The sequence below is a fragment of the Doryrhamphus excisus genome, linkage group LG15, assembly GCF_037039965.1.
Source record: "Doryrhamphus excisus strain RoL-2023G ecotype Guam linkage group LG15, RoL_Dexc_Guam_v1.1, whole genome shotgun sequence".
NCBI lineage: Eukaryota > Metazoa > Chordata > Actinopteri > Syngnathiformes > Syngnathidae > Doryrhamphus > Doryrhamphus excisus.
Window position 1 is genome coordinate 17,506,705 of NC_136371.1, and position 26,297 is coordinate 17,533,001.

Sequence of the window (26,297 nt, forward strand, 5' to 3'; positions counted from 1 at the left end):
GGGCATTTTCAGCTCATGATTAATGAGCTTGATCATTATTTTTATTATTATTAGCGTGGCCCTGGACTTTTTGGGGGGGTCACTCAGCAGACCATGATACGACCCAGCCTCACCAAAATCCCCCCAGGTAAGGTGACTTTGAGACCACTGGTGGTCCATACCAACTCCTGGTCAGATGGTCCAAGCCTGAGTGTGAAAAAACTAAAAGCCCAACACAAGTTTGTCCAAAGGAGGTAAAAGAACATCCTTTTGCCGTCCTGTGGCGTTATCTGCTATTTGCTGGATTTAGACTCCGCCTACAAATGGCGTGGTTGCAGGACTGTCAGACATGGAACGATGGTACCGTAAGAACTGAACATATAGTCTTTGTATCTTCAGCACCAGAGTGCTCCTCTGGAGGCCATCGCACTCTGTGGAACCCTTACCGCAGTGTTGACTTCGACTCCACTGAGATACAGAGTACGTCCATCCAAGACCTGGTCTGCGACCACTCGCTGGCGCCGGCGTGGTACCGATTCAAGATCAACAACAAGCCAGCTGAGATGCCGACCAGCTGCGTTGAGGCACGTACGAGTTTCTGCATCTGAGAGCGTCTCAGCGTTCTTACGACTTATGTTGCTGTTTATGCCCCCCCCCCCCCCCCCCCGCAGATGAATCGCTGTGGGACGCAGGCACCCGTGTGGCTCTCAGTGAAGGACACGCCCCTACCGCGGCCCGGTGAGGTTCGCCAGGTTTCTGCCTGTGCCACCTGGCAATTCTTCCATGGCAGCACCAAAGACTGTTGCCTATTCCGCATCCCCGTCATGGTGCACAACTGTGGCGACTTCATGCTCTACTACCTGCAGCCCACGCAGGGTTGCATGGGATACTGCGCCAAAGGTTCGTAAACCTCACTCCCTGAACCTGAACCTGAACCACAATGGAGTAGTCAGTCTTTTAGCTCAACGGCTAGTGCTCTGGCTGAGCCAAGCAGGTTGCATTGCCGCCATGGCCCAAATGAGAGTGCGGCTCAGGGGGGTGAGGGTAACGGATGCCAGTCAGTGTAGCGCTGGACTTGGAGTTGACCGTGTAGGATTTTAGCTCGAGGGTTAGCTCTCTCGACTTTTCGATTAGTGCATGTGCAACCATTTCTTTCTGCCATCAGTTGCTCCAACGTTGGCACCTCGGATCTGCCCGCCAGGTGAGGTGGAGGCAAACGGGCGGTGCAAAGGTAAGCTCACTTCAGTAATAGAATACCCTCGTCAACCATCTCCGCTCTACCCGTCGCATCATCTGCCTACAGCCGCTCTGCCGTCCTTGCTGTCGCGGCCGGTCATCGCTCCAGAGCTAATCGGCCACAGCGTCCACTTGAGGTGCTCCTTCATCCCGCCACCATGGAGTCACCCGCTAGGCTTCCACGTGGTTTGGGCGCGTCACATCAGCCACAGCATGAAGGTCCAGATCCGTCAAGAGTCCACGGTGAAGCCGTTCGCCTTGGTGGAGATGGATGGCGTTCACTTCAGGCTGGGAGAGACGGTAATTATTACCAGATGACATTTTTTGGTTTGACGCCTTAACGAGCAATAAGTATCATAAACAAACACGGTCGTTTTATCGCCCGGAGAGCCTCGCCGACCAGGGCGAGTTGACTCTGCTGCCCTGGATCAGTCATCAGCGCTATTGCATTCATTCATTAACCTGCCAATCAAAGCGTAACGTGGGCAGTTTAAAGGCAAACAGGCCTCAAACACGCGGCCCGCGGGCCAAATGTGGCCCACAGGACACTAGTTTGAGGCCCCCCCTTTGACTTTTTCTCTCAAAATTTAAGACTTCCCTATCTAGTAATTACAACTTTTTGGGCTCATCTTACCATAAAGTACACACAAATACAGTAGTTAACGAGGTACTAATGAGTAGTGGTTAGGGTTGGGTAGTTCCTTAATAAAGTTTTACCCTTTACATCTCACAATTTTGATACACAAATCTTCGGAGGAACAAGAGAATCTACACCAGTAGTCTCAAACATGCGGCCCGCGGGCCAAATGTGGGCCGCAAGACACGAGTTTGAGGCCCCGCCTTTGACTTTTTCTCTCAAAATTTAAGACTTCCCTATCTAGTAATTACAACTTTTTGGGCTCATCTTACCATAAAGTACACACAAATACAGTAGTTAACGAGGTACTAATGAGTAGTGGTTAGGGTTGGGTAGTTCCTTAATAAAGTTTTACCCTTTACATCTCACAATTTTGATACACAAATCTTCGGAGGAACAAGAGAATCTACACCAGTAGTCTCAAACATGCGGCCCGCGGGCCAAATGTGGGCCGCAAGACACTAGTTTGAGGCCCCGCCTTTGACTTTTTCTCTCAAAATTTAAGACTTCCCTATCTCGTAATTACAACTTTTTGGGCTCACCTTACAATAAAGTACACACAAATACAGTAGTTAACGAGGTACTAATGAGTAGTGGTTAGGGTTGGGTAGTTCCTTATTAAATAAAGTTTTACCCTTTACATCTCACAGTTTTGATACACAAATCCTTGGAGGAACAAGAGAATCTACACCAGGGGTCTCAAACATGCGGCCCGCGGGCCAAATGTGGCCCGCAGGACACTAGTTTGAGGCCCCCGCCTTGATATGAAAATTTAACGTTAGCGCGGCCCACGCAAGTTTGATATGGATGCTGTATGGTATCATGTACCCAGAAAAAATTATTACATTTGATTCATGTTCATGTTAAAGGTTAAATAACTGTTAATAGTTATCCTCCCTATCCGTGTGGAAGTGGTAAGTTTTGGGCGATTTAAGTTGAAAGGAAGTAAAGTAAATTGAGTTTGAGACCCCTGATCTTAAGCATCCGCATCTGCATGGTCCCATTCTAAAGAAGAAAACAATGATTTCCATTTTGCTTCGCTTCCTGGCCTTGAGTTTGAAACCTGCGTTCCCGAGGTTTTAATAACATGACACTGCCACGCGCAAGGTTCTAATCTTCTCGTCAGTCGAAGGAGCAAGCAGCGACCTGCTGCTTCTCGCACGCCACAGGTGTCACCGTGACCTCCCACGTGGAGCCATGGATGACAGAGGAATGTGTAGATCATTTAATTTCCCGAAGCGATGACGCGTGGCTTGGAAATATGAAGAAGTGAAAGTGAGGTGAGGTCATATGCAGCTGCTGAATGCTGTGCTCCCATATTTGGGCTCCGGGGTCGGATTAGTCGGGTCTGGAACGGGCGGGGTCATAGGTCAGTTTAATGTCGTCTCTGTGTTCTGTGAAAATGTTTTGATGGAAGACAAACATCTTGTCTCGTGCTGGAAAGAATCCTGCTTGTGAGACATTACATGTCAAAGGTTGTTTGTCCTGCAGTTCTCGTGCAGTGTCTCAACGGTCCAAGCCAACGTCACCGGCAGCCGATCTTCTCCCAGGGAGAGTGAAGCCTTCTACGCTGGGCTGAAGGTGAGCAGGCACTTTGTTGGGCTTCGACAGCAAAAACAGAAAATCAATTTTGTTCTTTTTTTTTTGTCCAGTTCTCAGTTCCGTCGCTACATATAGCGGAGAATGGCGAGGAACACGAGGTCAGCATCATCAGCACGGTTCCTCTCTCCTGCTACGATGTCAACAAGTGTGGCGTTCCTGTGGTGCTGAGTGTGCAGGAACCAGGTAAAACCAGCTGCTTATCACTAATCAGGAACAACTTGATTTCTCCTTAAAATCACAAAAAAATGAGATCCGGAAAATGTAAACAAATAAGTGAAGTGGTCGAAAAAAAAAAAATCCTATTCCTATTCTCCGTTTGGAATAAGCTGTTGAAATTCCGACTGTTCCAACACCCCCAGCCACTTGTGCTCCTCTACTCCCTGGCGTCCACAGACCGGCTCGGAGACGAGGTCTCCAATGTGGCGCTCTCCGCCTGCCAGGTGGAGCTCCGGCCAACTTCCCCTACCTGCCACAAGGGAATCTGCGCCCGGGTTTCCTTCTTCGTCACCGCTGTCACCGACTTCACACGGGATGGGAATCGGATCAGCATGATCGGCGCCGCTGTCGCAGCAGGTGTACCTCGTCTTTGGAGAGGTTACATGGCGACTTCGCTGAAAGTGAGTCCATATTGATGTTACGTGTGCGTGGAGGACCTTAAGGCTCGATGAGAACATTCCAGGGATGTTTGAGGCGTTTGTAGGTTCCTGAAAGGTTTTGTCACTTCTTATGGGAATTGGCCCGTGGAACTTGAGTCCCACAAAAAATGTTCAGAGGCAAGTGAGCTTGTTTAAAGGATGAGGCTCTTTAATTGGGCATAATAATAAAGTGGGGCTGCACGGTGGTCGAGTGGTTAGCGCGGAGACCTCACAGCTATGAGACCAGGGTTCAATTCCACCCTTGGCCATCTCTGTGTGGAGTTTGCATGTTCTCCCCGTGCATGTGTGCGTTTTCTCCGTGTACTCCGGTTTCCTCCCACATTCCAAAAACATGCTAGGTTAATTAGCCACTCCAAATTGTCCATAGGTATGAATGTGAGTGTGAATGGTTGTTTGTCTATATGTGCCCTGTGATTGGCTGGCCGCCGCCTCTCGCCCAAAGACAGCTGGGATAGGCTCCAGCACCCCCGCGACCCTCGTGAGGATAAGCGGTAGAAAATGAATGGAAAAGCTGGTAAATGATGTCAAGCGAGTTGGCAGCACCGACATCAAGAATACTATTGTTAACATACCTGAACTCCTGACAAAGCAACATGTAGATATGCTAAGAAGCTATAGTATATAATTTTTTTAAATTTATTTGTATCGTGCTGGCGGCACGGCGGTCTAGTGGTTAGCGTGCAGACCTCACAGCTAGGAGACTGGGGTTCAATTCCCACCCTCGGCCATCTCTGCGTGGAGTTTGCATGTTCTCCCCGTGCATGCGTGCATTTTCTCCGGGTACTCCGGTTTCCTCCCACATTCCAAAAACATGCTAGGTTAATTAGCGACTCCAAATTGTCCATAGGTATGAATGTGAGTGTGAATGGTTGTTTGTCTATATGTGCCCTGTGATTGGCTGGCGACCAGTCCACCGGGGTGGACCCCGCCTCTCGCCACAAGACAGCTGGGATAGGCTCCAGCACCCCTGCGACCCTCGTGAGGATAAGCGGTAGAAAATGAATGGAAAAGCTGGTAAATGATGTCAGGCGAGTTGGCAGCACCGACATCAAGAATACTATTGTTAACATACCTGAACTCCTGACAAAGCAACACGTCGATATGCTAAGAAGCTATAGTATATAATTTTTATTTATTTGAATCACGCTTTTCAGAGTACTAAAAAACGCTTTACAGTCGAGAAAAAGAAATAAAAAAGTAAAAGATGCATTAAAATACAATTTTAATACAAAATTTCATTCATTTTCTTCGCTTTTCCTCACGAGGGTCACCCGGAAATTTTTTTGTTGTTGTTGAAAATTTGTTTATTTTCAACAAATGGGTGTTTGTTTTATAGACAAACAACCATTCACACTCTCATTCATACCTATGGACAATTTGGAGTCGCTAATTAACCTAGCATGTTTTTTTTTTGGAATGTGGGACGAAACCGGAGTACCCGGAAAAAAACCCCATGCAAACTCCACACAGAGATATCTGAGTGTGGAATTGAACCCCGGTCTCCTAGCTGTGAGGTCTGCGCGCTAACCACTCGACCACCGTGTTAGACATTCCCAGTTAAAAAACATTAAAAAACGGATTTAAATATGTATATTCCAAGAGAAAACCACATCTTATCTTTCACATGGTGCTTGGGAATGCTTGCTGCAGCCCAGCCTCACACCAGACTCCCCCCAGCGCCCCCCCAGGTAAGTTGAGAGAGACCCCTGCTGTCGATCCTCTGGGAAGGGTCTATTGTTGTGGGATCAGCGAAGAGATTATATCTAATAACGGTGACCCATTTTAATGCACAATTATATAACCAGAAGAAAAATAAATGAAAGGATGTCTCTGTTTATATGACAGCCGTGGGGGCGGGGTCATTGCTCTACATGATCATTAGTGTCCGCCCCAGAGACGACTTGGCTCTGAGGACGACTTCTCCATCTGTGTTTAATGAAAACATCAAAGAGCAGGGTCAAAAAGGCTTTGGAAAAAAAAAAACACTTATTTTTTGCTCTCTTTCCTCTGCCTGCAGGTCACGGTCCAGGACGTCCCCACTTCCATGTGCTACTCACTGACGGATCCACATGTCATCACGCTGGACGGCAGGTAGTTAAAGTGCAGGGAGATCGAACACAATTCGGATGTATTTGCTTTCTTTCACATATTCACGCAGGCGCTACGACAACCACGAGACTGGTACCTTCCTTCTGTACCGTAGCCTCTCCAGGGACTTTGAGGTCCACTCACGGCAGTGGGACTGCGGCGGTCGTCAGTACGCTGTGGCTTGCGCCTGCGGTGTTGCGGCTCGAGAGGGTAACGACGTAGCCATATTTGACATGTGCAATGGTCGACCGCAGGAACCGAGACCTCAGATCACGGTGAAAGTCCTCGGTGAGGAGAATGGTTACAGCCGCCAGGTCCGTGTTCTGGAATCTCACCAGGGAAAGAAAATCACTGTAGGTATCCGGTCTTGCTAGTAGAGCCTAAATCTTGCAGAAACGTTCATGTGTACGAGGTTTCCACTCCGCAGATGATTTTTCCTTCTGGGGCTTTTGTCCGTGCTGACATTGGCGAGTGGGGGATGAGTCTGTCCATCCGGGCGCCGAGTCTTGACTTCGGGAACACACAAGGCCTCTGCGGAACCTTTGACCGCAATAGCAACAATGACATCCACGGTTCCAAAGTCAGCCATGATGACTTGCATGGCTTCATAGAGAACTGGAGGTGGGACTTAGGTATCATCTAATAACGCCTGTGTCATGTTCTGACTCATGTTTGCGTGTCTGGGTTAGGATAGCTCCTGGTGACAGTTTATTCGACAAAACCCCTCCTGGTTCCAGAAAAGACGACAAGAGATCTTTCTGCCGGTGCCGGAAAAAGAGTTCTTCCCAAGAGGGACTTGGTTTATTGTCTCACTCTGATTGCACCGCTCAGGACAATGTGGATTACATATCTGTGTTCCCTTCTGTGGACACCACACTGGAGTACATCAAGCATCCCAAAAGAGAGGCAAGAACCCTGAACCTGTCCTCCGGTCACTCCTTGGACAGGTTTCGCCCCCAGTTTAACGACCATAATGACAACCAAGAAGCATTCAGAGATGATCTTCTAATTTTGTCTGAAAGACTGAGGAGACAGACGATGTTTGACTTCCAGTCGGTCTTGGACTCTCAAATTCTGACCCAGTCAGACCTGGAGCACCTTGCATACTTTTTCCCAGAGGATCACCTCATAAAACTGCGACCAGAGGTTCGACCTCATTGGCCTACACCGAGCGGTCTGACTTCCGGCAAAGCTCTGGAGGTGTGCCACACTGCACTGTCCAACTCCACAGTTGGAACAGTGTGCCGAGGGCTGCTGGGACGACGTCTCGACGAAGTTGTGGACCTCTGTATTCTGGATCTTCAGCTGAAAGATGATTTGAGCTGGGATGAGGCTCTGCTTTCTTACCTGGAGAATGAGTGCGAGAGGAGACTGCTGGACAACCGGGCCCAGAAGGACATGGAGCCACTCGGTCACCGGGGACTTCCTGGGGAGGTCATGGCTGCCTTGCGGTGCCCTAATTTATGCAATGGCAACGGCGAGTGCACAGAGTTTGGCTGTCGATGTCACCGAAGCTTCAGCTCATACGACTGCAGCGTCGCCGTCGGTGAGTCTCATCGATGTTCTCACGATACTTTGATTTCAACGCTAATTAGCGACTTTTGGTTTTCTGGTTGAAACAGCACAGCCGCTTGAGCTAAGTGACCTGGAAAATGGCGGCTTGTGTGATATCAGAATATCCGACTGCAGAAAAATCCAGGTCTTCGGACTGGGCTTCATGGACTCTCCCAACCTGAGCTGCCAAGCCACCAGACTGAAGGTGAGCAACCTCGCGTGGTTCAGCCATGTTGACTTTGATACGCTATGAAATGATTTTCCACTGTCAAAAGTAGCTGATTGTCGGTCCAGTTCAGTGGTGTCAAAAGTGTGGCCCGGTGGCCAATGTGGCCCGCTGCTGTTTTTTTATTGGTCCACTCCACATTCTAAAAATATAAAAATATAATTCAACAAAAAAACGTATTTAAAAATGGTCATTTAACAGAAGGACAAGATCGCAGGTACAAGCAGCTGAAATGAGTTTTCTCAGTAGGGGGTTGGAGGGGGGGGGGGTCAGGACTCTGCTTAAGAAAAACTTGGCTTTGTGTGTCTATATTATGTCTTATTTTCTCTTATTATATTTGTTAATAAGTGTATAACAGAGACTATAGGGGTGTTATTTCAGACCTACAGGGCTCTAATAATGTTAAAAGCCATATTTAAAACAGTTTTTCTGTAGAATTCTTTATTTTTTCACAATATTTTTCCCCCCACTGGAAAAATTCTGGTACCCCTGTCCACAAATATTTGTGTGTCTATATTATGTCTTATTTTCTCTTATTATATTTGTTAATACGTGTATAACAGAGACTATAGGGGTGTTATTTCAGGCCTACAGGGCTCTAATAATGTTAAAAGCCATATTTAAAACAGTTTTTCTGTAGAATTCTTTATTTTTTAACAATATTTTTCCCCCCACTGGAAAAATTCTGGTACCTCTGTCCACAAATATTTGTGTGTCTATATTATGTCTTATTTTCTCTTATTATATTTGTTAATAAGTGTATAACAGAGACTATAGGGGTGTTATTTCAGGCCTACAGGGCTCTAATAATGTTAAAAGCCATATTTAAAACAGTTTTTCTGTAGAATTCTTTATTTTTTCACAATATTTTTCCCCCCACTGGAAAAATTCTGGTACCTCTGGCCACAAATATTTGTGGTCTATATTATGTCTTATTTTCTCTTATTATATTTGTTAATAAGTGTATAACAGAGACTATAGGGGTGTTATTTCAGGCCTACAGGGCTCTAATAATGTTAAAAGCCATATTTAAAACAGTTTTTGTGTAGAATTCTTTATTTTTTCACAATATTTTTCCCCCCACTGGAAAAATTCTGGTACCTCTGTCCACAAATATTTGTGTGTCTATATTATGTCTTATTATATTTGTTAATAGGTGTATAACAGAGACTATAGGGGTGTTATTTCAGGCCTACAGGGCTCTAAGAATGTTAAAAGCCATATTTAAAACAGTTTTTCTGTAGAATTCTTTATTTTTTCACAATATTTTTCCCCCCACTGGAAAAATTCTGGTACCTCTGGCCACAAATATTTGTATTATATTACTATACTATATTATGTCTTATTTTCTCTTATTATATTTGTTAATAGGTGTATAACAGAGACTATAGGGGTGTTATTTCAGGCCTACAGGGCTCTAATAATGTTAAAAGCCATATTTAAAACAGTTTTTCTACACTCTAACTTTGAAATATTCCATTGATAAATAATAATAATAATAATAATAATAATAATAATAATAATAATAATAATAATGAGAATAAGAATAATTAACCTTGATGAACAATAGATAGATAGATAGAAGCGTAAACAGTAATTTGTACAAATAATTTAAATAATTTACAATAAATAATAATAGAGTATCTTATTATGTTAACATGCTAATTTGTATATTTTATATATGCAGACCACTTTGCGTGAGAAAGTGATGATATTCATCATTTTCAAATATTGTAAAATAATTAGACATGCTAGATCCTGTTTTTTTACCAATATCCGATATTTCCCAGAACTAACCTACTTCCGCAATTTTTTTCCAGAACACTAATGTCAGGAATATCCGATATAAACTCATCTCATTTTTATGTTAAGATAAATATCATAATATAATCCAAGTTCCCAGCACCCAGAAACTGCACTACTTGGTGGAAACTTCCATGATCCTCTTCTTCTCTCCTTCCACAGTATGTAAACGGTGTTTGGATTCCGGGTGAAAAACACAGAACCGCAGCAGCATTTGTGAGCTCTAAGGCTTTGGACTGCAGCGTTCCGTCACTGAGCAGTGCCGCCGTCAACACAGAAGACTTCTTGATGGTCGACAAAGCATACGCACGTTGGGAGATCAAGGTGTCATTCAAGTGAGGCTTTGTTGCTCTAATGAATTCTTTAGTCATTTTTGTGGCTGTTTCCTGTTCCCAGGTGACCAACGACGGATCCCAGTACAGCCAAACCAAAGTGCTGACCATCTACGATGGCACCTGTCAGGTGTGCCCGGCGTCGGGCTCAGGACTGTGTAAGTTAAAGGTAACTCAGATGGATCATTTCTTGCTCTTCTTCTGATAAACTGATGGCAAAAACTAGAAATTTGCTAAATACAAGGATGAAGAGTCTTGAACCAGTCATGATTTGCTATATATATCACTATATTGACCGTTACTATGGTAACCATTATGTCATTATATGGTCATATCAGCTCATACTTCGGTATGGGACAAACACTTAAAAATGTAAACAAATAATAAAATAAACAAAAATAAAATACCTTAAATTATATTAGGACAGTAGAACAAATGTAAGTTATTTAAATGTAAATTTAAATTTAAATTTAAATTAATTTTAAATTTAATTTTAATTTTAAATTAATTTTAAATTTAAATATAAATTTAATTTTAAATTAATTTTAAATTTTATTTTAATTTTAAATTAATTTTAAATTTAAATTTAAATTTAAAAAACAAACTTAAACTATATCAGGAAAGCAGGAAGTGAACAAATGTAACAGTTACTGATTGTAAAAGTACCAAATGGAGGGGTAGGATTTAATAAGCTTTGCTTCTTCCTACTCCTTTTGGACATGTGGAACTGGGAACTGATTATGGGATGCACTCAATTGGAATCTGATGCATGTTCAAATGAAATTAAACCATTAAAAAAAATTACAAAAATTTAAAAAAATTTAAATTTTTTTTTTTATTTAAAAAATAAAATAAAAATAAAAATGATATTAGAAAAGCAGGAAGTGAACAAATGTAACAGTTACTGATTGTAAAAGTATAAGCTTTGCTTCTTCCTACTCCTTTTCGGACATGTGGAACTGGGAACTGATTATGTGATGCATTCAATTGTATGAAATAAAACCATCAAAAAAATTTCAAAAATGTTTAAAAATTAAAAACATTTTATTTTTTATTAAAATAAAATTAAATAAAAATTATACTAGAAAAGCAAGAAGTGAACAAATGTAACAGTTACTGATTGTAAAAGTACCAGATGGAGGGGTAGGATTTAATAAGCTTTGCTTCTTTCTACTTCTTTCGGACATGTGGAACTGGGAACTGATTATGGGATGCATTCAATTGGAATCTGATGCATGTTCAAATGAAATAAAACCATTACCATTACCATTACCATTACCATTACCATTACCATAGGAAGTGCCGGTGATGACAAAAGCAGACATGTTTGCCCTCCCCCAAAACACGGCAGCTGGTTGCGTTCAAGTGTCCATAAAAAGCCTCATGGAGGTGGGGGGGGGGTCCTGTTGTTATTGCTTTTACGAGTGAACACGCACAAGGTAGCAAAGAGAAGCTCGCCTGCGGTCGCCAAAAGCTGCAGAAAATTAGCTCGTAATGTTCTTGCGGTTTATTGTTCTTGTGTTCCGGGTAGGACCGGATATGTAACATTGACGGGATGTGCTTCGCGGAAGGTGACATAAATCCAGGAAGTCCGTGCCTGCTTTGTGATCCAGACTCCTCCAAATTCACGTGGTCCCTCAGCCAAGGTACGGTGTAGCTCTGAACGCTCACACCTTGTCATCAGTGAGGTTGCGTTTACCATGAGGTCGGCTGCTGAAGTTTGGGTTTCCCAACATGCACCTGTTGTTTAACATCTCTTCTAGTCAACCGGCCACCAAAATTCCATCGACCTCAAAGCGACCTTCGGACATTTTCCAGAGAGAACTTTGTCTTCCAGTTTGCGGCGTCAGACACTGAAGGCTCGGCCGTGTTATTTCAACTGGAGTCCGGCGCAAAGAACGCCACGCTCTCGCCGGCCGGGCTTCTCATCTGGGAAGTCCCATCAGCTCCGGAAGAGGAGGAGCATCAGTCGAGTTTCTCCTTAACGCTGTCGGACGAGTGTGATGCTCGTAGTACCTTTACGGTTCAGGTAGCTGCTACAAGTGATGACTATAACGACTATGATTACATAATCGCGTTTGCTTCCTAATAGATCCACGTGTTGCCGTGTGAATGTCAAAATGGCGGCTCATGCGTGACCGATGTCAGCTTCCCTGCCGGCAGTGGGAAGTACCTGTGTGTGTGTCCCGATGGGAAGCATGGCCACCTGTGTAATGATAGCGTGGACCCATGTTTTCCGGCGCCGTGTGCTGACAGAACATGCATCAACACAGCAGGTGGATTCCGATGCAAGTGTCCCGCAGGGTTGACAGGTACCAATTTCCTTCTGGTTCCCGTGGTTTCCTGGCATGATCATCACGCACGTCTCTGCAGGCGCAGTATGTCAGGAGGATGTTGACGAGTGTGAGCGGAAGCCATGTTTCACAGGGGTTCAATGCCTTAATAATCACGGTTCCTACGCCTGCGGTCCCTGCCCCGAAGGCATGCAGGGAAATGGTACCGTGTGCACAGGTAAGACTAAGGTAAGGACTAAGGTGACTTTGGACCCTTTGAGTGATCCGATCATCATGAATCTCCGTTGTGCAGTGGATGAGGATGAGGAGCCTGCTACCATCGCTCCCACATCGGGTCCAAGAACACCCATCGACGGGATTCCAGGGATTCTTTTGCAGAACCCAACAACTCTAAACCCAAAAATCCAGTCTGCAAAGAGCATGGCAGGGATTCCACCAGACCCTGTGAAGGTTAGCACTCTCGAGAAGAACCGTTCCAGTCACCCAAAAATACTGTATGAACAATAACATAATTATGTTTTTTTCATGCAGTAAACAATGTAAAATAATCATAAATGAGGAGTGGATCAATGTTGTAGTTGATGCGGGACTAAATTCAATAGTGTTTTTCACCTTCTTGTTTTGGCCCCATGACAGGTTATTTAGCATGGATGCTGAGTCAGCAGTAAGGGTGAATCGACAAATTTGTACAAAAACTGAGGCAGTTTCCTCAAAATAGAAGCAAAATTTCCTCCTTCATCAAGGTTATTAATTATTATTATTATTATTATTATTATTATTATTATTATTATTATTATTATTATTTATCAATTGAATATTTCAAAGTTCAAGTGTAGAAAAAACTGTTTTAAATATGGCTTTTAACATTATTAGAGCCCTGTAGGCCTGAAATAACACCCCTATAGTCTCTGTTATACACCTATTAACAAATATAATAAGAGAAAATATGACATAATATAGACGCACATGTTGGGAGAGATGCTTGTTGTTGATTCTTTTGTTTTTAGCGTCCAGTTATTATTAATTATTATTATTATTATTATTAATCAATGGAATATTTCAAAGTTAGAGTGTAGAAAAACTGTTTTAAATATGGCTTAACATTATTAGAGCCCTGTAGGCCTGAAATAACACCCCTATAGTCTCTGTTACACACCTATTAACAAATATAATAAGAGAAAATAAGACACAAATGTTGTTGATTCTTTTGTTTTTAACCCCCAGTTATTATTATTATTATTATTATTATTATTATCAATTGAATATTTCATAGTTAGAGTGTAGAAAAAACTGTTTCAAATATGGCTTTTAACATTATTAGAGCCCTGTAGGCCTGAAATAACACCCCTATAGTCTCTGTTATACACCTGTTAACAAATATAATAAGAGAAAATAAGACACAAATGTTGTTGATTCTTTTGTTTTTAACCCCCAGTTATTATTATTATTATTATTGTTATTATTATTATTATTTATCAATTGAATATTTCATAGTTAGAGTGTAGAAAAAACTGTTTTAAATATGGCTTTTAACATTATTAGAGTCCTGTAGGACTGAAATAACACCCCTATAGTCTCTGTTATACACCTATTAACAAATATAATAAGAGAAAACATGTCGGGAGAGATGCTTGTTGTTGATTCTTTTGTTTTTAACGTCCAGTTATTATTATTATTATTATTGTTATTATTATTATTATTTATCAATTGAATATTTCAAAGTTTGAGTGTAGAAAAACTGTTTTAAATATGGCTTTTAACATTATTAGAGCCCTGTAGGACTGAAATAACACCCCTATAGTCTCTGTTATACACCTGTTAACATAATAATGTTATTATTATTATTATGATTACTATTACTATTATTATTATTATTATTATTTATCAATTGAATATTTTAAAGTTAGAGTGTAAAAAATTTGTTTTAAATACGGCTTTTAACATTATTAGAGCCCTGTAGGACTGAAATAACACCCCTATAGTCTCTGTTATACACCTGTTAACATAATAATGTTATTATATTATTATTATTATTATTACTATTATTATTATTATTATTATTATTATTATTATTTATCAATTGAATATTTTAAAGTTAGAGTGTAAAAAATGTGTTTTAAATACGGCTTTTAACATTATTAGAGCCCTGTAGACCTGAAATAACACCCCTATAGTCTCTGTTATACACCTATTAACAAATATAATAAGAGAAAATAAGACATAATATAGACACACATGTTGGGAGAGATGCTTGTTGTTGATTCTTTTGTTTTTAACGTCCAGTTATTATTATTATCATTATTATTATTATTATTATTATTATTTATCAATTGAATATTTTAAAGTTAGAGTGTAAAAAAATTGTTTTAAATACGGCTTTTAACATTATTAGAGCCCTGTAGACCTGAAATAACACCCCTATAGTCTCTGTCTGTTGTCATTATTATTATTATCATTATTATCGTTATTATTATTTATCAAATCCAGGCTGCCAAGAGCATGGCAGGAATTCCAGCAGACCCTGTGAAGGTTAGCACTCTCGAGAAGAACATCATCAGTGTGATGCATCACAAAGGGAAACCTGTTGCAGGTGAGAACGTGAGACGTATCGGATGGAAATATGGAAATATGGAATAAAATATGTCTGTCCTTCGGGATGAAATCTTTCTCCTGTCAATTTTCCAGCCACGTGTGCCAGCCGGCCTTGCTTTCCTGGCGTTCAGTGCATCAACCGACGCTTCCCCCATATTGGCTACGTTTGTGGTCGATGCCCGCCCGGTCTCCACGGCAACGGCCGCACCTGCGTAAAGAACGCCAAGGCAGGTACGTGGACTTGAACCCGGCGGGATCCCCGTTCTGTTAAAGAGAACTGAATTGGAATTTTGTTAATTTTTTTTTTTTTAATCAGCGTCCAATCACCTTCCACCTCAACAGCCGGCAGGCCAAAAGAGCCGATCCCCGCACAGCAGCAGCAAAGTGTCCAGCCTCCATTTACCCGCCCTGCCTTCCAAACGAGACGCCACGCTGCATCAGAATTTGGCTTCAGAGAGAGGAAGTGGTACCGGTAGGAGGGAGGCGGTCTCTGGTGATCTCGGTAGAACAACAGTCAGTGTACTTCCTGTCGCGGCCACCCACAGAGCCCATACCAGGGGGGTAAGTCTCATCCCAGATAAGAGCGCCGCCATGAGTCGGTCTGAAGTTCACCGCTTTCTTTTATTTTATTATTTATTATTATTATCTATTATTATTATCATTATTATTATTAACAATAAGAAATTGAATATTTTAAAGTTAGAGCGTAGAAAACCTGTTTTAAATATGGCTTTTAGCATTATTAGAGCCCTATAGGCCTGAAATAACACCCCTATAGTCTCCGTTATACACCTATTAACAAATATAATAAGAGAAAATAAGACATAATATAGACACACATGTTGGGAGAGATGCTTGTTGTTGATTCTTTTGTTTTTAATGTCCAGTTATTATTTTATTATTTTATTATTTTATTATTTTATTATTTTATTATTTTATTATTTTATTATTTTATTATTTTATTATTTTATTATTTTATTATTTTATTATTTTATTATTTTATTATTTTATTATTTTATTATTTAAACAGGTTTTCTATGCTCTAACTTTCTAACTCTAACTACTCTAAATAATAATAATTATTATTATTATTATCATTATTATTATTATTATTTATCAATGGAATATTTCAACGTTAGAGCATAGAAAACCTGTTTTAAATATGGCTTTTAACATTATTAGAGCCCTGTAGGCCAGAAATAACACCCCTATAGTCTTTGTTATACACCTATTAACAAATATAATAAGAGAAAATAAGACATAATATAGACACACATGTTGGGAGAGATGCTTGTTGTTGATTCTTTTGTTTTTAACATCCAGTTCACCGCTTTCTTTTTATTTTAGCCGTCTGAACAAGACACACCCTCCAAAGTAACTCCGCCCACTCCTCACCTCATCACTCAGTCCAGACAGACCACCCACTTCCTGCTTAATTATGTAGCATCCTCCCGGACCAAACACCGGACCTCCGTAAGACCTGTACGCCCTCTTACTGCGGCGCTCAGATCTTTGCCTTATTCGCTGACGGAGTCCACGAACAAGAACGTGTCGCCGATCCAAGTACATGTGACTAATCATGTGACGTGTCATGACCGCCCCTGTTTTCCGGGTGTCCAATGCAATGCGACATCGGAGAGCGGTTTTCGCTGCGGCGCCTGCCCAGTCGGTTTCACAGGAGACGGACAAACATGTCGAGGTGAGCTCCGAACCTGAACCGTCATTCGGTTTCTGGGGTGACGTCTGTCAAGCACATGTTTGTTCTTTAAGCCGTTTGCAGGCACGCGTGCGGACGGAACATGGAGTGCACGGCGCCCAACGAGTGCCGCTGCAAGGCGGGTTACGCCGGTCCGGGCTGTCAAACAGGTACATTTCAAAGACAAAACCATATCTATATAATCATAAAAGGGGGCGCAAGATCTGGATTTGTATCCCTAACTTATCCCTAGTGATGATAAGCGGCATAGAAACTGACTTACTTTTATGTTTTGTAGCAATTTGTGACCCACAGTGTGTGAATGGAGGATCCTGCATGGCCCCGGGGGTGTGCCAGTGCCCCCGCGGGTTCCATGGAGAGCGCTGTCAGGATGGTATAACTTCATTTCATCTTTGTATAATTTCCCTCCCTCCAACGTAACCCACATCCGTGTTTGCAGCTCTGTGCAGGGCGCCATGTGAAAATGGAGGCACGTGCGTGGGGCCGCAGATGTGCTCCTGTCCTTACGGTTTTGTCGGACCCCGATGTGAGACCAGTGAGTTGACGCCTACAAATATATTTGTCTTATTCCATTTATTTTTTCTGCTTTATTTATATGTTGTACTGTGCTATAGTCGCCCCTCGATTATCGCAAAGATTCAATATTACTACAATTACAGCATATAAAACTGCACCTTTTACCATTATTAGAGCCCTCTTGACATAAAATAACACCCCCATATTCACCTTTACACTTATTATTACCTGATGCAGGAGACATCATAATAAAAAAATAAGCCATCTTAGATATAAATACAATAGGACAGTCATACACATTAAGAGTGAATGGAGTCAATGTTTTAAATATGGTTTTTAACATTACTAGAGCCCTGTAGGCCTGAAATAACACCCCTATAGTCTCTGTTATACACCTATTAACAAATATAATAAAAGAAAATAAGACATAATATAGACACACATGTCGGGAGAGATGCTTTTTGTTGATTCTTTTGTTTTTAACGTCCAGTTATTATTATTATTATTATTATTATTATAATTATTATCATTATTATTATTATCATTATTATTATTAATAATAAGAAATTGAATATTTTAAAGTTAGAGCATAGAAAACCTGTTTTAAATATGGCTTTTAGCATTATTAGAGCCCTGTAGGCCTGAAATAACACCCCTATAGTCTCTGTTATACACCTATTAACAAATATAATAAGAGAAAATAAGACATAATATAGACACACATGTTGGGAGAGATGCTTGTTGTTGATTCTTTTGTTTTTAATGTCCAGTTATTATTATTATTATTTTATTATTTTATTATTTTATTATTTAAACAGGTTTTCTATGCTCTAACTTTCTAACTCTAACTACTCTAAATAATAATAATTATTATTATTATTATCATTATTATTATTATTATTTATCAATGGAATATTTCAACGTTAGAGCATAGAAAACCTGTTTTAAATATGGCTTTTAACATTATTAGAGCCCTGTAGGCCGGAAATAACACCCCTATAGTCTCTGTTATACACCTATTAACAAATATAATAAGAGAAAATAAGACATAATATAGACACACATGTTGGGAGAGATGCTTGTTGTTGATTCTTTTGTTTTTAACATCCAGTTATTATTATTGTTATTATTATTATTATTGTTGTTATTATTATTATTATTATTAGTAGTATTATCATTTATCAATTGAATATTTCAAAGTTAGAGCGTAGAAAACCTGTTTTAAATATGGCTTTTAACATTATTAGAGCCCTGTAGGCCTGAAATAACACCCCTATAGTCTCTGTTATACACCTATTAACAAATATAATAAGAGAAAATAAGACATAATATGTTATAATATAAGAGAAAATAAGACATAATATAGACACACATGTCGGGAGAGATGCTTTTATTTTGTTTTTAACGTCCAGTTTCTGTACAATACTTCCCGCAGTACTACATATATTGTGCAGTACTGCATATGACGGCAACATCTTGTGTCATCTGAATGCTTTCATAACAACACGGTGTGTGTTTGTGTGCTTTGTTGATGGTAGTGGTGTGCAGCCACCACTGCCACAACGGTGGCAGGTGCGTCTCACCAGACGAGTGCCGGTGCCGGCCCGGTTGGAGTGGGCCGTCCTGTGAGGCCGGTGAGTGTGGAAGACGAATGACCTTTTAGTGAACGTCTCGGCGCTGATGTTTGCACTCCGCAGCTCTGTGCTCTCCCGTGTGTCTGAATGGCGGCTGGTGCGTGCGGCCCGACACCTGCAAGTGCCCTCGTGGTTTCTTCGGGGCGCAGTGTCAGAACGGTACGTGCGTCAGAGTCATTAATGTTCAGCTCCTTCGGATGCCGGACCACTGACTGTCTCCGCTTCGTGCAGCCATCTGCACGCCGCCCTGCAAGAACGGCGGCCTGTGCACGAGGAACAACGTCTGCACGTGCCTGCAAGGATACTCTGGGAGGCGCTGTGAGCAAAGTGAGTCTTCTTCTGCATCACTTCATGGCCTGTTCTTGTGTCAATTTTTGAAAAAAAACGTAAGGGGTTAGTATGTCGTTTTTTTTCATTTTTTCAACTTGCTTCAAATGCTCTTTTCTGGTGAAAAAAATGGAGGAAACCTCACACACACTCAACAGGGGCCCCAGGAGCACCCAGAAATGGCATAAAATGACAAAATTTTAGGGCGTCAATTTTTGAAAAAAAACATAAGGGGTTAGTATGTAGTTTTTTTCATTTTTTCAACTTGCTTCAAATGCTCTTTTCTGGTGATAAAAATGGAGGAAACCTCACACACACTCAACAGGGGCCCCAGGAGCACCAAGAAATGGCATAAAATACCAAAATGTTAGGGTATCAATTTTTGAAAAAAAACGTAAGGGGTTAGTATGTCGTTTTTTTTCATTTTTTTAACTTGCTTCAAATGCTCTTTTCTGGTGAAAAAAATGGAGGAAACCTCACACACACTCAACAGGGGCCCCAGGAGCACCAAGAAATTGCATAAAATACCAAAATTTTAGGGTGTCAATTTTTGAAAAAAAACGTAAGGGGTTAGTATGTCGTTTTTTTCATTTTTTCAACTTGCTTCAAATGCTCTTTTCTGGTGAAAAAAACAGGGAAACCTCATACACACTCAACAGAGGCCCCAGAAGCACCCAAAAATGGCATAAAATGTCAAAATTTTAGGGCGTCAATTTATGAAAAAAAACGTAAGGGGTTAGTATGTCGTTTTTTTCATTTTTTTCAACTTGCTTCAAATGCTTTTTTCTGGTGAAAAAAATGGAGGAAACCTCACACACACTCAACAGGGGCCCCAGGAGCACCCAGAAATGGCATAAAATGACAAAATTTTAGGGCGGCAATTTTTGAAAAAAAACGTAAGGGGTTAGTATGTCGTTTTTTTCATTTTTTCAACTTGCTTCAAATGCTTTTTTCTGGTGAAAAAAATGGAGGAAACCTCACACACACTCAACAGGGGCCCCAGGAGCACCAAGAAATGGCATAAAATGACAAAATTTTAGGGCGGCAATTTTTGAAAAAAAACGTAAGGGGTTAGTATGTCGTTTTTTTCATTTTTTCAACTTGCTTCAAATGCTCTTTTCTGGTGGAAAAAAATGGAGGAAACCTCACACACACTCAACAGGGGCCCCAGGAGCACCCAGAAATGGCATAAAATGACAAAATTTTAGGGCGGCAATTTTTGAAAAAAAACGTAAGGGGTTAGTATGTCGTTTTTTTCATTTTTTCAACTTGCTTCAAATGCTCTTTTCTGGTGAACAAAATGGAGGAAACCTCACACACACTCAACAGGGGCCCCAGCAGCACCCAAAAATGGCATAAAATGTCAAAATTTTAGGGCGTCAATTTTTGAAAAAAAACGTAAGGGGTTAGTATGTCGTTTTTTTCATTTTTTTCAACTTGCTTCAAATGCTTTTTTCTGGTGAAAAAAATGGAGGAAACCTCACACACACTCAACAGGGGCCCCAGGAGCACCCAGAAATGGCATAAAATGACAAAATTTTAGGGCGGCAATTTTTGAAAAAAAACGTAAGGGGTTAGTATGTCGTTTTTTTCATTTTTTCAACTTGCTTCAAATGCTCTTTTCTGGTGGAAAAAAATGGAGGAAACCTCACACACACTCAACAGGGGCCCCAGGAGCACCCAGAAATGGCATAAAATGACAAAATTTTAGGGCGTCAATTTTTGAAAAAAAACGTAAGGGGTTAGTATGTCGTTTTTTTCATTTTTTTCAACTTGCTTCAAATGCTTTTTTCTGGTGAAAAAAATGGAGGAAACCTCACACACACTCAACAGGGGCCCCAGGAGCACCCAGAAATGGCATAAAATGACAAAATTTTAGGGCGGCAATTTTTGAAAAAAAACGTAAGGGGTTAGTATGTCGTTTTTTTCATTTTTTCAACTTGCTTCAAATGCTCTTTTCTGGTGGAAAAAAATGGAGGAAACCTCACACACACTCAACAGGGGCCCCAGGAGCACCAAGAAATTGCATAAAATACCAAAATTTTAGGGCGTCAATTTTTGAAAAAAAACGTAAGGGGTTAGTATGTCGTTTTTTTTCATTTTTTCAACTTGCTTCAAATGCTCTTTTCTGGTGAAAAAAATGGAGGAAACCTCACACACACTCAACCGGGGCCCCAGGAGTACTCAAAAAATGGCATAAAATCACAAAATTTTAGGGCGTCAATTTTTGAAAAAAAACGTATGTCGTATTTTTCATTTTTTCAACTTGCTTCAAATGCTCTTTTCTGGTGAAAAAAATGGAGGAAACCTCACACACACTCAACAGGGGCCCCAGGAGCACCAAGAAATTGCATAAAATACCAAAATTTTAGGGTGTCAATTTTTGAAAAAAAACGTAAGGGGTTAGTATGTCGTTTTTTTCATTTTTTCAACTTGCTTCAAATGCTCTTTTCTGGTGAACAAAATGGAGGAAACCTCACACACACTCAACAGGGGCCCCAGGAGCACCCAGAAATGGCATAAAATGACAAAATTTTAGGGCGTCACTTTTTGAAAAAAAACGTAAGGGGTTAGTATGTCGTTTTTTTCATTTTTTCAACTTGCTTCAAATGCTCTTTTCTGGTGAAAAAAATGGAGGAAACCTCACACACACTCAACAGGGGCCCCAGGAGCACCAAGAAATTGCATAAAATGACAAAATTTTAGGGCGGCAATTTTTGAAAAAAAACGTAAGGGGTTAGTATGTCGTTTTTTTCATTTTTTCAACTTGCTTCAAATGCTCTTTTCTGGTGGAAAAAAATGGAGGAAACCTCACACACACTCAACAGGGGCCCCAGGAGCACCAAGAAATTGCATAAAATACCAAAATTTTAGGGTGTCAATTTTTGAAAAGAAACGTAAGGGGTTAGTATGTCGTTTTTTTTTCCTTTTTTCAACTTGCTTCAAATGCTCTTTTCTGGTGAAAAAAATGGAGGAAACCTCACACACACTCAACAGGGGCCCCAGGAGCACCCAGAAATGGCATAAAATGACAAAATTTTAGTGCGTCAATTTTTGAAAAAAAACGTAAGGGGTTAGTATGTCGTTTTTTTTCATTTTTTCAACTTGCTTCAAATGCTCTTTTCTGGTGAACAAAATGGAGGAAACCTCACACACACTCAACAGGGGCCCCAGGAGCACCCAGAAATGGCATAAAATGACAAAATTTCAGGGCGTCAATTTTTGAAAAAAAACGTAAGGGGTTAGTGTGTCGTTTTTTTCATTTTTTCAACTTGCTTCAAATGCTCTTTTCTGGTGAACAAAATGGAGGAAACCTCACACACACTCAACAGGGGCCCCAGGAGCACCAAGAAATTGCATAAAATACCAAAATTTTAGGGTGTCAATTTTTGAAAAAAAACGTAAGGGGTTAGTATGTCGTTTTTTTCATTTTTTCAACTTGCTTCAAATGCTCTTTTCTGGTGAACAAAATGGAGGAAACCTCACACACACTCAACAGGGGCCCCAGGAGCACCAAGAAATTGCATAAAATACCAAAATTTTAGGGTGTCAATTTTTGAAAAAAAACGTAAGGGGTTAGTATGTCGTTTTTTTCATTTTTTCAACTTGCTTCAAATGCTCTTTTCTGGTGAACAAAATGGAGGAAACCTCACACACACTCAACAGGGGCCCCAGGAGCACCAAGAAATTGCATAAAATACCAAAATTTTAGGGTGTCAATTTTTGAAAAAAAACATAAGGGGTTAGTATGTCGTTTTTTTCATTTCTTCAACTTGCTTCAAATGCTCTTTTCTGGTGAACAAAATGGAGGAAACCTCACACACACTCAACAGGGGCCCCAGGAGCACCAAGAAATTGCATAAAATACCAAAATTTTAGGGTGTCAATTTTTGAAAAAAAACGTAAGGGGTTAGTATGTCGTTTTTTTCATTTTTTCAACTTGCTTCAAATGCTCTTTTCTGGTGAAAAAAATGGAGGAAACCTCACACACTTTCAACAGGGGCCCCAGGAGCCCCCAGAAATGGCATAAAATGACAAATTTTTAGGGCGGCAATTTTTGAAAAAAAACGTAAGGGGTTAGTATGTCGTTTTTTTCATTTTTTCAACTTGCTTCAAATGCTCTTTTCTGGTGAAAAAAATGGAGGAAACCTCACACACACTCAACAGGGGCCCCAGGAGCACCAAGAAATTGCATAAAATACCAAAATTTTAGTGTGTCAATTTTTGAAAAAAACGTAAGGGGTTAGTATGTCGTTTTTTTTAATTTTTTCAACTTGCTTCAAATGCACTTTTCTGGTGAAAAAAATGGAGGAAACCTCACACACACTCAACAGGGGCCCCAGAAGCACCCAGAAATGGCATAAAATAACAAAATTTTAGGGCGTCAATATTTGAAAAAAAACGTAAGGGGTTAGTATGTCGTTTTTTTCATTTTTTCAACTTGCTTCAAATGCTCTTTTCTGGTGAAAAAAATGGAGGAAACCTCACACACACTCAACAGGGGCCCCAGGAGCACCAAGAAATTGCATAAAATACCAAAATTTTAGTGTCAATTTTTGAAAAAAACGTAAGGGGTTAGTATGTCGTTTTTTTTCATTTTTTCAATTTGCTTCAAATGCTCTTTTCTGGTGAAAAAAATGGAGGAAACCTCACACACACTCAACAGGGGCCCCAGGAGCACCCAGAAATTGCATAAAATGACAAAATTTTAGGGCATCAATTTTTGAAAAAAACGTAAGGGGTTAGTATGTTGTTTTTTTCATTTTTTAAACTTGCTTCAAATGCTCTTTTCTGGTGGAAAAAAATGGAGGAAACCTCACACACACTCAACAGGGGCCCCAGGAGCACCCAGAAATGGCATAAAATACCAAAATTTTAGGGTGTCAATTTTTGAAAAAAAACGTAAGGGGTTAGTATGTCGTTTTTTTTTAATTTTTTCAACTTGCTTCAAATGCACTTTTCTGGTGAAAAAAATGGAGGAAACCTCACACACACTCAACAGGGGCCTCAGAAGCACCCAGAAATGGCATAAAATAACAAAATTTTAGGGCGTCAATTTTTGAAAAAAAACGTAAGGGGTTAGTATGTCGTTTTTTTTAATTTTTTCAACTTGCTTCAAATGCTCTTTTCTGGTGAAAAAAATGGAGGAAACCTCACACACACTCAACAGGGGCCCCAGGAGCACCCAGAAATGGCATAAAATGACAAAATTTTAGGGCATCAATTTTTGAAAAAAAACGTAAGGGGTTAGTATGTCGTTTTTTTTTATTTTTTCAACTTGCTTCAAATGCACTTTTCTGGTGAAAAAAATGGAGGAAACCTCACACACACTCAACAGGGGCCCCAGGAGCACCCAGAAATGGCATAAAATACAAAAATTTTAGGGTGTCAATTTTTGAAAAAAAACGTAAGGGGTTAGTATGTCGTTTTTTTTAATTTTTTCAACTTGCTTCAAATGCTCTTTTCTGGTGAAAAAAATGGAGGAAACCTCACACACACTCAACAGGGGCCCCAGAAGCACCCAGAAATGGCATAAAATTACAATTTTAGGGCGGCAATTTTTGAAAAAAAACGCAAGGGGTTAGTATGTCGTTTTTTTCATTTTTTCAACTTGCTTCAAATGCTCTTTTCTGGTGAAAAAAATGGAGGAAACCTCACACACACTCAACAGGGGCCCCAGGAGCACCAAGAAATTGCATAAAATACCAAAATTTTAGGGCGTCAATTTTTGAAAAAAAACGTAAGGGGTTAGTATGTCGTTTTTTTTCATTTTTTCAATTTGCTTCAAATGCTCTTTTCTGGTGAAAGAAATGGAGGAAACCTCACACACACTCAACAGGGGCCCCAGGAGCACCCAGAAATGGCATAAAATGACAAAATTTTAGGGCGTCAATTTTTGAAAAAAACGTAAGGGGTTAGTATGTCGTTTTTTTCATTTTTTCAACTTGCTTCAAATGCTCTTTTCTGGTGAAACAAATGGAGGAAACCTCACACACACTCAACAGGGGCCCCAGGAGCACCAAGAAATTGCATAAAATACCAAAATTTTAGGGTGTCAATTTTGGAAAAAAAACGTAAGGGGTTAGTATGTCGTTTTTTTTCATTTTTTCAATTTGCTTCAAATGCTCTTTTCTGGTGAAAAAAATGGAGGAAACCTCACACACACTCAACAGGGGCCCCAGGAGCACCCAGAAATGGCATAAAATGACAAAATTTTAGGGCGTCAATTTTTGAAAAAAACGTAAGGGGTTAGTATGTCGTTTTTTTCATTTTTTCAACTTGCTTCAAATGCTTTTTTCTGGTGGAAAAAAATGGAGGAAACCTCACACACACTCAACAGGGGCCCCAGGAGCACCAAGAAATTGCATAAAATACCAAAATATTAGGGTGTCAATTTTTGAAAAAAAACGTAAGGGGTTAGTATGTCGTTTTTTTCAGGGTTTTTTTTAACCAGAAAAGTGCATTAGAAGCAAGTTGAAAAAAACGGAAAAAAAACGACATACTAACCCCTTACGTTTTTTGTCAAAAAACACCAAATTCAGTGTGATTTTTTTGCTGGCATAAGTCCATGTCAGTGCATTTGCATCCGCTCCTACCTTTCTGTCCTTTTTGTTCAGGCGTGTGTGAGCCCACCTGCATGAACGGCGGCCGCTGTGTGGGTCCGCACATTTGCGACTGTCCGTCAGGTTGGCGAGGAAAAACATGCGAAGAACGTAAGCAGTGCCATCGTTGTGTGTGTGTGTGTGCCACCTCCCATTTCGTCACTCACGGTTGTTCAACCCCCCCATCCCATCCCCACCTCCCCCCCTTTCAGCCAGCTGTGTGCACGAGTGTCTGAATGGCGGCCAATGCGTGGGACCCAACACCTGCCACTGTGCCCCAGGATGGTACGGACTATTGTGCCACATCCGTGAGTATTTTACCAGTTATCTATGATTACCTAATGCCTTGCCACTTTGGGCTATTTTATATTCATTAATAAATTATGCGGTTGAATATGGCCTGTTATGAATCCAAAAATATGCATGTTATTTGATATATATTCAAATGAAACACCCAATGATTTATGAATGAATAAACATTTTCTTATTTTTTTGTGCTATG

General features: G+C 40.5%; 1 protein-coding gene across 1 annotated transcript in view; it reads left to right on the top strand.

Moving 5' to 3' along the window:
• The window catches only part of LOC131104531 (von Willebrand factor D and EGF domain-containing protein), a 32,165-nt gene that overhangs the window by 2,603 nt on the left and 3,265 nt on the right, over positions 1 to 26,297 (top strand). The window contains exons 3-33 of the mRNA XM_078796875.1: positions 379 to 563; positions 651 to 879; positions 1,145 to 1,210; positions 1,283 to 1,515; positions 3,344 to 3,433; positions 3,505 to 3,637; positions 3,848 to 4,071; positions 6,128 to 6,201; positions 6,269 to 6,551; positions 6,626 to 6,819; positions 6,888 to 7,744; positions 7,821 to 7,957; positions 9,944 to 10,105; positions 10,178 to 10,282; positions 11,645 to 11,759; positions 11,877 to 12,142; positions 12,206 to 12,425; positions 12,487 to 12,624; positions 12,700 to 12,857; positions 14,895 to 14,997; positions 15,093 to 15,230; positions 15,316 to 15,560; positions 16,347 to 16,698; positions 16,770 to 16,865; positions 16,994 to 17,089; positions 17,156 to 17,251; positions 18,771 to 18,866; positions 18,930 to 19,025; positions 19,098 to 19,193; positions 25,811 to 25,906; positions 26,008 to 26,103. Of these exons, the coding sequence (XP_078653001.1) occupies positions 379 to 563; positions 651 to 879; positions 1,145 to 1,210; positions 1,283 to 1,515; positions 3,344 to 3,433; positions 3,505 to 3,637; positions 3,848 to 4,071; positions 6,128 to 6,201; positions 6,269 to 6,551; positions 6,626 to 6,819; positions 6,888 to 7,744; positions 7,821 to 7,957; positions 9,944 to 10,105; positions 10,178 to 10,282; positions 11,645 to 11,759; positions 11,877 to 12,142; positions 12,206 to 12,425; positions 12,487 to 12,624; positions 12,700 to 12,857; positions 14,895 to 14,997; positions 15,093 to 15,230; positions 15,316 to 15,560; positions 16,347 to 16,698; positions 16,770 to 16,865; positions 16,994 to 17,089; positions 17,156 to 17,251; positions 18,771 to 18,866; positions 18,930 to 19,025; positions 19,098 to 19,193; positions 25,811 to 25,906; positions 26,008 to 26,103 (5,475 nt within the window). The remainder of the gene's footprint in view (positions 1 to 378; positions 564 to 650; positions 880 to 1,144; positions 1,211 to 1,282; positions 1,516 to 3,343; positions 3,434 to 3,504; positions 3,638 to 3,847; positions 4,072 to 6,127; positions 6,202 to 6,268; positions 6,552 to 6,625; positions 6,820 to 6,887; positions 7,745 to 7,820; positions 7,958 to 9,943; positions 10,106 to 10,177; positions 10,283 to 11,644; positions 11,760 to 11,876; positions 12,143 to 12,205; positions 12,426 to 12,486; positions 12,625 to 12,699; positions 12,858 to 14,894; positions 14,998 to 15,092; positions 15,231 to 15,315; positions 15,561 to 16,346; positions 16,699 to 16,769; positions 16,866 to 16,993; positions 17,090 to 17,155; positions 17,252 to 18,770; positions 18,867 to 18,929; positions 19,026 to 19,097; positions 19,194 to 25,810; positions 25,907 to 26,007; positions 26,104 to 26,297) is intronic.